The 16653-nt window shown below is 45.1% G+C and overlaps 1 protein-coding gene across 2 annotated transcripts in view; it reads left to right on the forward strand.

Moving 5' to 3' along the window:
• Positions 1-13924, forward strand: part of LOC125428610 (gastrula zinc finger protein XlCGF26.1-like) — a 57284-nt gene extending 43360 nt beyond the window's left edge. Inside the window, exons 1-4 of one of the 2 annotated variants that reach the window (XM_048489024.1) lie at positions 275-388; positions 4235-5104; positions 8878-9007; positions 9696-13924. In XM_048489024.1, coding sequence (XP_048344981.1) covers positions 4385-5104; positions 8878-9007; positions 9696-11119 — 2274 coding nt within the window. In that variant the 5' untranslated portion in view covers positions 275-388; positions 4235-4384 and the 3' untranslated portion in view covers positions 11120-13924. Of the gene's footprint in view, positions 1-274; positions 389-4234; positions 5105-8877; positions 9008-9695 lie in introns of those variants that run through there. The other variant, XM_048489026.1, reaches the window with a different exon arrangement.
• The last annotated feature ends 2729 nt before the right edge of the window (positions 13925-16653 follow it).

The raw sequence follows: 16653 nt of genomic DNA on the forward strand, positions 1-16653 counted from the left end.
ATTTACATGCTTTAAAAAAAAAATCTTCCTGGCTCCTGCATTTGACAAAATCGTCTGCAGGTGACGAAAAATTAGGTCACAGGAAATGCATTCGCCTTTACAGCGCAGCAAAACCCTTCTTTCCAGATTTGTGGTTTTCCCTTTGCCTGGAGCGGTTGAAGGGATTAGTTTGGGGCGCACGAAGGGTTAAAGCGACCGAGTTTTTGCTTGCTAGAGAGGAACTGGATGGGGGGTTAGATTGTTAGTAAGTTCCTTCCTGTTGGGGGGGGGGAGGAGGAGGAGAAAGAAGGGGTGGTGGGTGGGAGAAAGGCTGTTGATTGAACTGGCGTCCAAGTAAGAAAGGCTGGGCATTGCAGAAGTCTTAGAGGAAGGGGGTCATTTTGCACAGGTGAGATATTAACTAAAGGGGAAAGGAGGTTCAAGTTCAAAAATAATAATTTTTGGTTAATAAAGGAGGGAGGGAGAAATGGCTCAGAAAAAAAAAACTTGAACCACTCATGCTTGCCTGCATATTAATAATTTTATATATATATATATATTTAGGTACCTTTTCTTTTCCAGACGTCTGCACACTGAATAGGTTATCTGCTGTTACGGAGCAGCTAGGAGGAGCAGATCGGTGGCTTATTTGACTCTGCCTCTTTCTCTCTTCCTCCCAATTGGATGAGGAGTAGAATATAATTATAATTACTGGGGAAAACAAGTTGCAGGCAGGGCTTGGGTGCTCTCTGTCTGTGGGTCTGAGCTATGGTGGCTAAATGAAGCTTCCCTGGTCATGCGCAGTCTACCTGTATGTCATATTATAAGGACAGAATAACAGGCAAAGGGCATTTTCCCTCATGGTGCATTCGTAAGCTTCCCTAAAGGAAGCTTCCCAGCTGGCTATTATAGGAACCGGGATGTTGAACTGGATAAGCCTTTGTGTCTCCTCTTTTTGCAAAGGAAAGGGCGATGATGATGATGATGAAGGAGGAGGAGAAGGAGGAGTTTGGATTTATACCCACTTTTCTCAGTTATAAGGAGTCTCAAATCAGCGTATAAACTCCTTCCTTCCTCTCCACATGACAGACACCTTGTGTTGTAGGTGGGGTGAGAGAGTTCAGAGAGAACAGTGACTAGCCTAAGGTCACCCAGCAGGCTCCATGTGTAGGAGTGGGGAAACAAGCCTGGTTCTCCAGATTGGAGTCTGCTGCTCCTAACCCAGTGATGGCAAACCTTTTTGACACCGAGTGCCCAAACTGCAACCCAAAACCCACTTATTTATCGCGAAGTGCCAACATGGCAATTTAACCTGAATATTGAGGTTTTAGTTTAGAAAAAACGGTTGGCTCCAAGGCGTGCATTACTCGGGAGTAAGCTTGGTGAAGCAACCATGCAACGCTTTGAACAGGTCATGCCCAGTGGCCCAGGCCAGCCTAAATGTGTGTGTGTGGGGGGGTGATTCCCCCCCACATGACGAACTCTGTGCGCGTGTGCCCACAGAGAGGGCTCTGCGTGCCACCTCTGGCATGCGTGCCATAGGTTCGCCACCACTGTCCTAACCAGTGCACCATACTGGCTGGGACTCTGTGAGCTTGTATAGTGTGACAGCCAGTGTGGTGCAGTGGTTAGTGTTGGAGTAGAATGTGTGGGGCCCGGATTCAAATCCCCACTCTTCCATGGAAGCTCACTGAATGGCCTTTCACAAATCACACATTCTCAGCCAACTTTACCTCAGAGGGTTGCTGTGAGGACAAAATAGAGGAGAGAATTATGTAAACCACTGAGTCCCCCTTGGGGAGAAAGGTGGGGGTATAAATGAAGTAAATAAAATTCCATGTGTGACCAACAGACAGGATCAGGCTAGAAATGTTTATTTAACATCAGAATTGATTCTCAGTGGCTGGCAGATAGCCTATTTAGGGGAGGTCTGCGAGGGTGTCCAGTGTATCTCTGTGCTCAGAACACACATGGGGAAAGTGGGTGAGGGGAGTGTTTATTCAACAGTTAATTTATTCAACAGGTTCAGCTTGGTTTGGGACTGCAGGGCAGAGGAAGATGGGTTCCTCCTTCCCCTCCCTGTACTGTGTTTGCGAGCCAAAACAGTACTCAGAGATGTTATTTGCCCCGAAGGGCTCCTTAATGGGCCATTTTCTGGAGAAAATGGTGCAGGGGTAAACAGGAATCCCCCCCCCCCATGACAGGGTCCCAAGCCAAATGGGGCCCACAGTACTGCTAAAAGGAGTTTCCAGAGGAACTCCCTGCTCCAATATAGTGATCAGTTTCTGTGGAGGACTTGTCAATGTTGTAACATCCATCTTGGCTCTGGCAGAAATCCTGAACTAGAGTACAATTTATTCCCTCCCCTATTTCCTCACACACCCTTCTCCCAACAGACTGGAATTTATAATTAACAGTTTGTTGGTTTATTTATAAATGTGAAAAACACACTCAAGGAATTATAGTGGACAGGAAGATTTGTTATAAGAAGCATTTGTTGATCTAAAAAATACTGTTTATAAAGAGGTGATGGAAGCAGATCTAGATGGGGGAGAATTCTGTCCTGAGGAGAATTTCACCCATCTAATTCCAGGGAGAATTATCTTCCGAGATACTCCTATTGAAGTCAGGGAATTTAAAGGGTATAACTATATTTAGGATTGAGCTGAGAGACAGCTAGAATGGGCATATGACTTTGTCTCACATTTTCAAGTTTGAAATTAACTTTTTCCTGAGAACCTTCTCAAAACAAGGGGGGAGTAAAATTTCCACATCTGTTTCTCCAGATTGCATTCACCCTATATAAATCTGTTCATACCCTACTCCCTGAGCTAAAGGAAAGATACCAGGTGCATTTTCTGGCATGGTTGGAACTCATTGGCCTGTATGCCCATCTTGTAAGATGGAATGCTGAACAGTTAGCTCATTTATCATGGCAAATCATACATTTCCAGATAATTGCTTTTGTCCACAAAACAAAGCATAGCAGGTTGTGTAGCACTTCTCTCAGGCTTTTTGAAGGTGTCTCCTTAGGACAGTGATGGCGAACCTATGGCACGGGTGCCAGAGGTGGCACTCAGAGCCCTCTCTGTGGACACACACAGAGTTCATCATGTGTGTGGGGGGGAATATCGCCCCCCCTCCCACACATCTAGGCTGGCCTGGGCCGCTGGGCTCGATTATTAGCATTAAACCTAAGTTCTAGTTTTGGGGAAGCAGTCTAGGTAATCCTGTTAAGAGCTGTTAAACCCCACTGATTTTCATGCAAAGAACTAAAGCGTGATCCTTTACCTGGGAGTAAGCTCGGTTGCTTGCTTCTGAGTAAACCCTCCTAGGGTCGTGATTCACCCATTCGAAGAGTTGCATGGTTGCTTCAAAGCAAAGCCAACAACTACCATCAAGCTTACTCCCGAGTAATGCACGCCTCAGAGCCAACCATTTTTTTTCTAAACGAAAACCTCAGCATTCAGGTTAAATTGCCGTGTTGGCACTTTGCGATAAATAAGTGGGTTTTGGGTTGCAGTTTGGGCACTCGGTCTCGAAAAGGTTCGCCATCACTGCCTTAGGAGGTGCTTAGTGTAGTGGCTGGAGCACTTGTCCTGCGACTAGAGCGATGCAAGTTCAAATCTCCAGTTTGCTGTGGTGCTTCACAGGTGACCATGCTGTAATGTAGTTGGGGCATATTTCACTGTATGGGTTCCAATTTTTAACCACCTGTCTGCTGGGAAAAGAACTGTAGCCATGTTGGTGCTGTTAGTCATAAGGAAGTGACCTTTTGGAACCTTTCTGTATCTCAGTTTGGCCTGTGGACAGAGCTGGTTTGATTGGAAAATGTTTATTATTGTAAGCTATTTCAATCATTGACCAAAAACAATACAAACATATATTTCCTCTGTGTGTGTTTGTTTATTTGAAACCGTTTTAATCTGTGCTCTCCCTTTTTTAAAAATGGCCTCAGCAGCTCAGTTTCTAAAAATGTATGCATAATCTTTAAACCAATTTCAATAAAATAGAAGTGCATATCAGCTGGATCTATTTGGAGGAAAGGCAGAATCAAAATGTGTTAACTAAACATTGTATTTTTTTAAAGAAAAGTTTGATTTTTAATTAGTTTACTTGCAAAAAAAAGGGTCATAGCTCCTCAAGATTGTCAGCAAATTAGTTTGTATGCAACTGCATGCTTCTTCTCTGTGAGTGTATCCAAGTGATACTAGTTTGAACTGAAATGAGTTTTTAAAAAATCTTTTTAAATTAGGGTTTTGTATGGTGGAGACCATCTGTGAGGCTGAAGACAGAAGCTGGTGGTATCCCACCCTGTGCTACAGGGGATTGAAGTGGCAGGGGGTAAAAAGTGGGCAGAAAGGACGTAGCAGGCCTGAAGCTATCCTTGATTTGAGGAGACAGAATGGCTTCCAAGGAGGAGGAGGTGATCATCCCCCCAAGTCTCCAGGAGTGTTTTCCCACCGAGCCGGTAGTTGAGAAGATGGTTGCACAGCCCCCATGGGTCCCTGCAGATGTTTTGGAAGGCACTAAAAAGAACAATGATGTTGCCCAGATTAAAATGGAAGTGTCTCCTGCCTGTGGCAATGCCCAGTGGAAAGACGCCACAGAAGTAGAGGAGATCTCTCACTCGGAGCTCAAGAACCCCCAGTTACAAGACCCTTATTGTTGGGATGATATCTTCCCGGCCTCTGTTGAGAAGGCAACTAACCCCAAGCCTGAAAAGTGGATGGCACAGTTCATGCCGGGCCTCAAAGAAGATGCCCAGTTGGAGGACAGGGATGTAGGGGACTATGGCAAGGTGAAGGCTGCCATCTTGCGGGTAGATGCCATCAGCACTGAAATACAGCGACAGCACTTTCGGCGCTTCCAGTACAAGGAGGTGGACGGTCCCCGTGAGGCTTGTAGCCGGCTCTGGTTCCTTTGCCATCGGTGGCTGAAGCCAGAGAGACACACCAAGGAGCAGATCCTGGAACTGTTGATTTTAGAGCAATTCCTGGCCATCCTGTCCCCAGAGCTCCAGAGCTGGGTCAAAGATGGCTGCCCAGAGACTTGTGCCCAGGCAGTTACCTTGGCAGAGGAATACCTACTGAGGCAGCGAAAGGCTGGCATGCCAGCACAGCCGGTAAGACCTTCGTGAGTAAGCTGTCTTGTGGGATTGGGTGGTGGCAGCAACAGGAAATTACATGTGTTCATCTCTGGTGACTTTCGGTCTCTGTTAGGCTATTCAGTCAACATGGGCAAAATTCTGTGTGAGGGTATCCATTTTTAGTAAGCTAAGTTTCATAGCAGCAAGTGAAAAGCCTGCCCGACAGCTTACAACAGCCCTGTCAAGTAGGTCAGAGTCATCCCTCTGTTATAGATTGTAGGGAGGGAGGATATTTTAAAAATGAAGGAATTGTTCACAGCAGTCCAAAACTAAAATCTGTAAATGAAAACAAAAAGACCAGACTAAATAATATCTCTTATTTGGACTGACCCAGTGAAATATAACATTGTGCAAGTTTTCAAGTTCATCAGAATTCTTTTTCTAGCTGCTGTTGCCAAAATACATGTATAAAAAGGATTTGGGGACGGGAAAATTCCTCATGGCACAGTGTTAAGGCCTCTTAAAGCCTGCAGTGTATGTAAGATGGAGTTACTCAAATTAAAAAAGCAAAATAAGAGAGACCTCTATAAGAATAATAATAAGAAGAGTTTGGATTTATATCCCCCCTTTCTCTCCTGTAGGAGACTCAAAGGGGCTTACAATCTCCTTGCCCCTCCCCCCTCACAACAAACACCCTGTGAGGTGGGTGAGGCAGAGAGAGCTCCGAGAAGCTGTGACTAGCCCAAGGTCACCCAGCTGCCGTGTGTGGGAGTGTACAGGCTAATCTGAATTCCCCAGATAAGCCTCCACAGCTCAGGCGGCAGAGCTGGGAATCAAACCCGGTTCCTCCAGATTAGATATACGAGCTCTTAACCTCCTACGCCACTGCTACTGAGTACCAAAGACCACCGAAAAAAAGAGAGAGCAATTATGTTTACTGTATATGCAATATAAACAATTCCAGTAAAGTGTAACTATTTCTGATCATCCTAATAACAAATAAATTCCAGTAATGTATTGTCAAAGGCTTTCACAGCTGGAATCAACTGGCTGTTGCGGGTTTTTCAAGCTATGCGGCCATGGTCTGGTAGTTTTTGCTCCTAGGTTTCTCCCACATCTATGGCTGGCATCTTCAGAGGCATGTCATGCTAAGATGACCTTACTGTGATATGCCTCTGAAGACACTAACCATAGATGTGGGCGAACATTTGGATCAAAAACTACCAGAGGATGACCACACAGCCTGGAAAATCTACAACAGCCAACAAATTTCAGTAAATTCAGAAATGGTTACACTTTACTGTGATTGTTTGCATTGTATAACAATGCAACAATTTGTTCAAAACAATTAATTTGTATATAGTTAAGGACAGTTTGTCTTTTTCTTTCCTTTTTTTGGTGGTCTCTGGTATTCAGTACCTTTTGTGTTTTCAACTTACTCAAGGCCAGAGACAATAAATCAATTTAACTCCATTGAGAAATCGAAGTCCAGTAAATGTCTCTGATATCTCTCTAAACCAGCGAGACTCAATATCCCCTTTTCAGAAGAGAGGGGAGAAATCATTTGGAAGTCATTGTATTAACTCAGGAGACAGATGGAAGTATAGTTGAAGTCAAATTGGGTATTTTACTTCATGATGCATTCCTGAGGCATTCTTCCTTCTCCAAACTCTTCTTGTGCATTCTGGCAAATGCGGAAGCTCATACCTCAGGTACCATCTGTTTACATGAACAGTGAAAAATACAAGTCATGCTTGAGAGAACATTCTGGTATGACCTATATATCTTTTCAGTTGTATTGGATGGCAGGACTCAGACTGGACGTTTCATTTAAAACAGGAAGAATTTTGTGACTGTGTCATCTATTCAACAGTAGAATAGTCTCCCTCTTGACATGGTGGTTCCATCACCATTAGAGCTTTTTAAACCTCAATTGAATATTTATTTATCAGGGAAATTATAGCCATAGTTCCTGTCTGGCAGGGGCTTGGACTAGATGACCCTGGTGAGATTATATATATTTGAGACTTGATTGATGAACCAAAGCTGCCCCTGCATTGAATCTCAGCTAAGTGACTTCAGGCAAGCTATGGTCTCTCTCTCTCTCTCTCTCTCTCTCTCTCTCTCTCTCTCTCTCTCTGACCTCTTTGATCCATGGGGCCAACAATAAGTGGCAAGATGTCATAGTCCCGCTGTATACCATATTGTTCAGGCTGCAACTAGAGTACTATGTGCAGTTCTGGAGGCCTCATTTCACGAAGGATGTGGACAAAATGGAGTGTGCAGAAGAAAGCAACAAGGATGATCAGAGGCCTGGAGACCAAGGCCTAGGACAGTGGTGGTGAACCTCTGGCACGGGTGCCAGAGGTGGCACTCAGAGCCCTCTCTGTGGGCACGTGCGCACAGAGTTTGTTATGTGGGGGGGGGGATCGCCCCCCACAAACACACACACATCTAGGCTGGCCTGGGCTTCTGGGCTCGATTAGTAGCATTTAACCTAAGACCTAGTTTTGGGGAAGCAGTGTAGGTAACCCTGTTAAGCACTGTTAAACCCTACTGGTTTTCATGTGAAGAACTAAAGCGCGATCCTTTACCTGGGAGTAAGCTCGGTTGCTGGCAATGGGGCTTGCTTCTGAGTAAACCCTCCTAGGGTCGTGATTCACCTGTTTGAAGAGTTGCATGGTTGCTTCAAAGCAAAGCCACCAACTACCACCAAGCTTACTCCCGAGTAACGCACGCCTTGGAGCCAATCATTTTTTCTAAATGAAAACCTCAGTATTCAGGTTAAATTGCCGTGTTCGCACTTTGCGATAAATAAGTGAGTTTTGGGTTACAGTTTGGGCACTCGGCCTCGAAAAGGTTCACCATCACTGCCCTAGGAGGAACAGCCAAGGGGCATGGGAATATTCAGTCTGGAAAAAAGAGGTTGAGCGGGTACATGATGGCTCTCTATGTGAAGGGCTATCACATGGAGGAGAGCAAGGAAAGAGAAGAGTTTTGGATTTCTGTCTCATTTTTCTCAATTGTAAGGAGTCTCAGAGCAGCTTACAAACTTCTTCCCTTCCTCTCCCGACAACAGGCACCTGGTAAGGTAGTGAGGCCAAAAGAGCCCAAGGTCATCCCGCCAGCTTCATGTGTAGGAGCAGGGAATCAAACCCAGTTCTCCAGATTAAGAGTCCACAGCTCTTAACCACTTCAAAACTCTGGAGCTGTTCCAGTTGGCAGCAGAGGATAGAACTCAAAATTGTGGGTTTAAATTATGGCGAAAAGATACTCTGGAGATTAGGAAAATAAACTGCAGTAAGAGTAGTTCAGAATCAGCTGCTTAAGGAGATGATGAGCTCCCCGTCTCTGGCAGTTGAGCTCCCCGTCTCTGGCAGTTGAACTCAGGGATGCTCTAGGCCAGTGGTGGCGAACCTTTGGCACTCCAGATGTTGTAGACTACAATTCCCATCAGCCCCTGCCAGCATGGCCATGCCAGGGGCTGATGGGAATTGTAGTCCATAACATCTGGAGTGCCAAAGGTTCGCCACCACGGCTCTAGGCTGATCAGGCCTGTATAGCCCTTTGCAACTCTAGGATTCTATGACTACAGCCAAATACTGGGCAGGAAGCTCTTTCAGCATTTCACCATGAATGCTCCAATTTATGATAAGTTTGAAAACAAATGGAATTTTCATTTCTGCCCAGCTCTGGTCATGACAGGTGATTCTGAGCCTCCTTGAGATTTTCCAGGATGACTAGAGAATCATCCTGAAACGCCTGCCCTCGAGGCACTTTCACTCATGCCTCAATTCCTGCTCTTTCAGGCAGCCGAACTGTTTGAGGTGGCAAGCGTGGCCTCCCCAAAGGCAGATGGGCTTCCTTTGGACCCCGACCAGAAACAGCTGTGCCTGGAGATCAAAGAGGAGAACCTTCTAGATGATGGCAACTCCCTAGGTAAGGTTTTCATTTGTCTGGAGGGTTCTGCTGTTCTTCTGATTGGAGGAAGAAAAATTCTGTGCCACGGTAAATTATATGCCTCAGAGAGGTGCAGTCCTGCGCCACATGTCATAAGCATATGTGAATACTTTCTGCTGGTTTTGCACATTTCTCACACTAGACATAGGGTGGCGCAAAGCCCATCAGATAATTTGTTTTGCTGCCCCATTAAAATTTCACAAGTCCCCATCCTTTTAAAGGAGGAACTTTAGTGGGGGAATCAGAAAGCAGGGTATAAAAAGGGCAGATGTGGGGTATGAAAAATACTGGAGCCTTTCCAGTGATGCTCCCAGCTATGGAATAACTTTCCATGCCTGTTTTGTACCACTGTTGGATCTTTCAGGGCATTTGACTTTTGTTTCCCAACTTCAGTTTTTGGGGGTGTTTTCCCAATTGTACTGTGATATTAACTAATTTGTTTTTATTTAGTATTGTGAATAGATGCTACTGAGTTAAGTGGTTGTGAACCACTTCAGTCATGTGGTGGGGAGAAGCTTATATAAACATTTTAAATCAGTAAGTAAGTCATCTGTAGGTGGCAGGGTGATGTACTAGATAGATCTTTCGTCTGTACCCCCAGTAATTGTCTGTAGCTTGCAGGAAGATGGGATGGTCTTCTGACATTGTTCTCTTCATATTCCCTCAGATGATTCACACACGAGTGAAAGCAATGTGGGGATTAATCATCCAAATAAGAATGAAACAGAGGAGCCACACAAGGCATCTGTGGTCAGTGTCGAAACTTTTCCCCTATTATGCAAAGAGGGAGTTGCGTCCAATGGTCAGATGCTCCAGAAGACAAGGGGAAAGCCCCCACAGAAGAGGATGCGCAAATCCATTCCATTAGCGGAGGGCTACAAAGATCTCCACGAAGCCTCTACTGAAGAAGAAGCCCAGGAGGGTGAGATGCCTGTGAAGGTCATAGTCCTCAAGGGAAATGTGGGCCAAGGTTCAGATCACACTGGCGAGAGAGTTCACAAGTGTTCGGTCTGTGGCAAGGCCTTCAGCCTTCGATCCCGCCTTATTGTCCATGAGAGAACCCATACGGGTGAGAAACCATACACGTGTTCTGAGTGTGGGAGGAGCTTCAGTGTGAGCTCGAGTCTCATAGCTCATAGGAGAACTCACACTGGAGAGAAACCCTATAAGTGTTCTCATTGCGCCAAGAGCTTCAGTGTAAAGTCTGGGCTAATTGCTCATGAGCGAACTCACACTGGAGAGAAGCCGTACAAGTGTTTGTACTGCAGCAAGAGCTTCCGACGCAACTCGGGTCTGGTGAGCCACCAGAGAATCCACACTGGTGACAAGCCATACCAATGTTCAGTGTGTGAGAAAAGCTTCAGTGACATATCAAATCTCATTACCCATCATCGAATTCACACAGGAGAAAAACCATACAAGTGCCTAGAATGCGGAAAAAGCTTCAGTCAGAGTTCATACCTCAATAGCCACCAGAGAATCCACACGGGGGAAAAGCCATATGAATGCTCGGAATGTGGGAAAACCTTCAGCGTCAGCTCACGCCTTCGGAAACATCAGAGAAGCCACACTGGAGAAAGACCGTTTGTCTGTTTGGACTGCGGGAAGACATTCAGCGAGAGCTCAGATCTCCTTGCACATGAAAGAGCTCACACTGGTGAAAAGCCCTACAAGTGTTCATACTGTGGGAAGAACTTCTTGCGCAGTTCAGAGGTGGTGAGCCATGAAAGGATCCACACTGGCGAAAAGCCGTATCACTGCTCCGAGTGTGGAAAAAGTTTCAGTGTCAGCTCCCGTCTCAGTGCACACAGGAGAATCCACACTGGAGAGAAGCCTTTCCAGTGTCCCGTATGTGAAAGAAGCTTCAGCTACAAGTCCCACCTCATCACCCATCAGAGAATCCATACTGGCGAGAAGCCATTCCAGTGCTCAGTTTGTGGGAAAAGCTTCCGAGGGAGCTCCAGTCTCGTTGCCCATGAGAGAACGCACACGGGGGAGAAACCATACCGTTGCTTGGACTGTGGGAAAAGTTTCACTCAGAGCTCAAACCTTATTAGTCATCAGAGAATCCACACAGAAGGGAATTCCTGAGCATCTCCATGGGATGAACTTGCAAAGGTCATGTAGCAAGTTCATCACCAGCTCAACCTTTCCTTTCTTAACAAGGCATGGCACTTTTACAGTACTTTTACCTTATTTCTTTGGGGAAAGACATTTCTAGCACTCATGGAAAAACAGCTACATCTTTTTCCCAGAGCATCCTTTTAAAAGGAACTGGAATTTTACTAGTCAATTCAAATTGAGATGCTTGTGTGTATTAATTTGCTATCAAGTTGCTTCTGACTTATGGCAACTCTATTAATAAAAGACCTGCAAAATATCCTATCATTGACAGCCTTGCTCAGTTCCTGCAAATGGAAGGTCATGCCTTGAGCCAATACGTCTCATATTGCTTCCTCCTCTTTTCCTGCTGCCTTATTATTTAAAAATGAATAGGATTTTGCTAGTCAATCCAAACCGAGAAGCTTAGTTACTGTTAACTGTAGGCTGCAGGCAGAGGAATACGTGAGGGCAGATGGATCAAGAGGACTCCACCCCAGGCCAGCTTTGTGACTCTTCAGAGATATTTCCTCCCTTCCAGAATGAAGGAGAGAGGATCTCTCCAAGACTTACATCTGGCCAGGCACAGCTTAAGAAAAGCAGTCCCTTGAAACATACAAAGATAAATTGGAGGGGGGGGGGGGGCTAATGTGGTCTTTATTTTTTTGCTGTCTGTAAGCTGTCAAGAATTCCACCAGCTCGTTCCTTCTCTGAGAAAAGACCGTCTTGATGTTACCCCTGCAAGGAAGACACCAACTCATTTTGGATTCTGAGTGTTTAGTGGAGTCCCCCTAGGCAATGAAACGAGAAAGGGAACAGATCAGAATCTCAGTTTCATGATCCAGTATGCAGTAGCTGCTCTTGAAGCTATTGATGTTTGCCAAAGTCCCAAGTTTCTGATATTAGGAAAGATTTATGGCTGTTTTAGTGTAATTGGGAGGAGGGGGGGGGTTAAGTCATAATTAAAATCCAGTTGTTTTCTTTACTAACCAAGTGCCAGGGTGGAGTATCATATGGTAAAAATTATTTGGGGTATACCCCTTTAGTCTGAAACAGGGAGGAGGAGGTTGCATTTTGGAATGCTCTTAATTCCTGGGGGGGGCGGGTGTCATCTTCTTTTATTTTTCTTTGCTGCTAAATTGCAACCAACTCATGGAGATCTTTCAAGTTTTCAAGACACAAGACAAACCGAAGTGGTTTTCCTGCCTTTGTATAGCAACTCCGGACTGCCTTAGTGGTCTCCCATCCAAAGACTAACCAGAGCTGACTCCGCTTAGTTTACGAGATCTGACAGGATGGGACTAGCTGGGGCAAATCAATGCTACTCAAAAACAGGATATGAAGAATGAGGTTAAGCTGATGAGGCTTGCCAGGATAGGGGAGGATATGAACATAAAATAATGTTGAAGTGAACATTTCTCATTGATCTGATAGTTTTCTAGCTACAGCTTAATTAATTTTTTGACCTCTAAGGGATCATTCGAAGGTGAGATTTCTGCCTCTTTCTGAGAGTGATATAGTCCTGGAAGAGTTAATATGTCATTATGAAGGTTCATAAAAGGGCCGGGGTGGGGGGGGCAGTGCTCTTTCTCTCTCTTATTGTCAGTAGAACTAAAGAAATTTTTGTTGGGCAGACCTAGTAGTAGCTAACTAGGCAGAAAATCACAAACCTACACAGAAGCTGTTGGGAGGAGTTGGGGAATCCGCCGTAAGTTTCCCATTATTGTTTCAAAATAGGACTTTTAGTGATTGACAATTTTTTGTCTTACTGGTAATCTGCCTTAAGTCCCAGAGAGAAAGGTGGCAACTGCAAAGGAAAACAATAACTTTTAACCTGTCATGTCTGTTACTGGCTACTCGTTATGATGATTAAAGGGAATCTCCACATTCAGAGGCAGTCAGTCTCTGAACACCAGTGCCAGAAGGGAACATCAGGGGAAAACCTCAGCCCCTATGCCCTGTTGTTGCCCCTCCAGATGAACTGGTTGGCCACTGTGTGGGATGGGATTTTGGACTAGATGGACTACTGGTCTGATCCAGCAAGGCTGTTATGTTTAAAAGAGGGGGTTGTCTGTACTTCAAAGGTTGGGATGTGTCATTAAGAAAGAGCTGGGTTTTTTTCTTGAGAGAATCAAACTACTTAAATCCCATTAAATCCTCTGGATCTTGTCATAGGATCATAGAGTTGATGCAGGATCAGCCTAGATTTGAACATCCCAGACAAATGTTTGTCCAGCTGCTGCTTAAAGACTTCCAGTGATGGGGAGCTCATCACTTTCCTAGGTAGTGAATTCCCAGGTGGCTGATTCAGCATCCCTTTTTCTCGGTTCATGGGACAGCGAAGTACTCGAGGTCTAGAACTTGAAAATATTGTCGAAGTGAGTCTTAGAGAAGTTTGAGTGTAGACCGGAGCTTAAAAAAAAAAAAAAGCACCATTACAAAGAGACCCCAGCTTGGTCATTCTTTGTCCATTTTCAGTAAGGCCAAGCTGAGCTTGAATCAATGCTTGTGACTATTTTTACAAGTAGGTTCATCCTGGAACACTCATGTTGGAGTTGAAGGAATTTGCACCCTGTTGGTGGCATCACCCCCCCCTCCCCGATTCCCCTTTTCAGCCCCACTTGATTTTGCTTTTTTCAATACCGTGGCAATACTCTGAAATTCTTTTCCAATAGGCTGTCATTGGACTGGGTTCTGGCAAACCAAGAAGATGTTTTACTTGATCAAGACAGGTGCTATCTAGCAGAAGGAAATCTGGTTTTTTTCATGCTGAAATAAAAATTATTTGCAGTTTTATCAAGGCGTGTGTGTCTGCATATGTATGTTTCTATTTGAGTATAAGAGAGCCATCGTGGTGTAGTGGTTAAGAGCAGTGGACTCTAATCTGGAAAACTGACTTTGATTACTCACTCCTTCTCATGAAGCCTGCTTGGTAACCTTGGGCCAGTCACAGTTCTCTCAGAACTCTTTCAGCCCCTCCAGCCTCACAAGGTGCCTGTTGCGGGAAGGATAAGGAAAGGCAATTGTGGAGTATGAAAACCAACTCTTCTTCTTCTATACCAGGGCTATTTAGGTCTTCTGACCTCATGTTTCAGTTTGTTTACACTGGCTGTGACAGGTAGGCACAAAATATACATCAGAGATCCTCTAAGGAGAGGTGTTGAGGACTGAATTTGGGACTGTCTGCATGTAAAAGTTTCTCTGTGGTGCAGATGCTGGTGGATCTTGGAGGAGCCATAACTGCATGGTAGCCCCCTTGACAGTGTGGCACAGTGGTTTAGAGCAGTGGACTGTAATCTGGTTTGATTCCCCACTCCTCCACATGAGCAGCAGACTCTTATCTGGTGAACTGGATTTGTTTCCCCACTCCTACATTCCTGTTGGGTGATCTTGAGCAAGTCCCAGTTTGTTCAGAACTCTGTCATCCTCACCTACCTCACAAAGTGTCTGTTGTGGGGAGAGGAATGGAAAGGAGTTTGTAAGCCCCTTTGAGTCTCCTTACAGGAGACTCCTCATCCTCTTCTTTGCGGGTTTATCTCTGCCTTCTTTAAAATATTCATACCTCAGGGAGAATAGCTACTAAACAGGCTGCTGGTTCTCAGTGATTAAACAATTAATGCAACATGGTCTTGATCCAGAAGCATTTTAAAAATCAACAAAATTTTCCAGGATATAAGCTTTCAGGAATCAAAGTTCACTGTGTTAGATACCTCCCTGGTACCTAGTAGGTGGATTCAGAGGTCTGGTTATCTGACAATGTGTCACAAAAACTAGTTATGTGAAGTAAGTTGCAGCCAATTTATGGTGACCCCTCAGGGTTTTCAAAGCAAGAGATGTTCAAAGAACCATTAGTTTTTTATGTTATGTTTTTAAGCTGTTTTTATCACTGTTGTTCACCGCCCTGAGCCCCTAGGGGGAGAGCGGTTTAGAAATCAAATAAATAAAGATGGTTTGCTGTGGCCAGCATCTGCATAGTGACCCTGGACTTCCTTGGTGGTCTCCCATTCAAGCGTGAACCAGGGCCAGCCCTGCATAGCTTCTGAGATTGGGCTAGCCTGGGCCATCCAGGTCAGAGCATAGAAGCTTATACCCTGGAAAATGTTATTGGTCTTTGAGATGCTACTGGCCTTGACTTTAATTGTGCTACTGCAACCTAATATGGCTACCCCTGAAACAAATACAACAGCAGTGAAAATCTCTCCGATGTAGTTAGTGGAGTATCAGGTTGGGACAGTATCTTGTTCTCTACCTGGCAAACTGAGAAGCATTTTTAAAAATTAATTATTCCAAACAGCAATAAAAATAACAAAATATGATAGTGGTAGCAACTCTACAGATTAAGCATCTATTAAAGGTTTCCAAATACCAAAAATATACATTCAGGTACCATCGTTATCTTTATGTTGTATGTTCAATTGTTGACAAAGTCATAAAGTCCTCGAGCCACTGGGTTCATGGAGCAGCACATGAACACATGAAGCTGCCTTATACTCAGTCAGACCTTTGATCCCTCAAGGTTAGTATTGTCTACTCGGGCTGGCAGTGGCTCTCCAGGGATGCAGGTTGAGGTCTTTCACATCACCTGGTCCTCTCACTGCCTGGTCCTTTTAACTGGAGATGTTGTGGATTGAACCTGACACCACCTGCATGCCAAGTAGATGCTCTAGCACTGAGCCACCCTCTGTTGAATGTTGAAGAACTGCAGGCCAGCAAGAACAAACAGCACATGATCCAGGGATCAGGAACCAGAGAGCAGGCAGGGCCTAGGGATGGTGCTTAGCTACAAGCTATTCCCCCAGGCTGAGGCACAAGCCAGTTAGTAGGAGATGTTCAATCCCAAAGGTTGTAGGATTATATACCGAGGGCCCTATTATTTCCTGTGGGTTCCTGCAAAGAGCTAGAGCGAGGCCCTTGTCTCTGCCAGCATTAGAGAGCCAGTGCAGGATAGTGATTAGTGTGCCAGGTGAAAATATGGGAAACCCAGGTTCAAATCCACAGGGAGGGCCTGTGGCTCAGTGGGAACATCTTCTTGATATCCAGATGGTCCCAGGTTCGATCCCCAGTATCTCCAATGGTCTCACTCAGGTGAAAGCAGGTTCATTTAGGAAGGGGGCTGTGGCTCAGTGGTAGAGCATCTGCTTGACATGCTTAAGGACCCAGGTTCTATCCACAGCATCTTCAGGTTTGTTTTTTTAAATGAGGGAATAGGTGATGTGAAAACTCGCTGCCTGAGACCGTGGTGAGCTGCTGCCAGTCTGAGTAGACTAAACTGACTTGAATGGACCAGTGGGCGGATTCTCAGTGTTCACATTCTGCATAGAAGCTTACTAGGTGACCTTGGGCCAATTACATCCTCTTAGCCTAGCCTGTCTCACAGGGACATTGTCAGGAGAAAATGGAGAAGGGAACAATTTAAGCTACATTTAGATGAGAGACCTCTAAGAAACACCAGGGGTGCAGTGCGAAGGCAGGCAATGGCAAACCATCTCCGAATGTCTCTTGCCTTGAAAACACTGTGGGGTTGC

Source organism: Sphaerodactylus townsendi, linkage group LG03 (assembly GCF_021028975.2).
Source record: "Sphaerodactylus townsendi isolate TG3544 linkage group LG03, MPM_Stown_v2.3, whole genome shotgun sequence".
NCBI classification, from domain to species: Eukaryota; Metazoa; Chordata; class Lepidosauria; order Squamata; family Sphaerodactylidae; genus Sphaerodactylus; species Sphaerodactylus townsendi.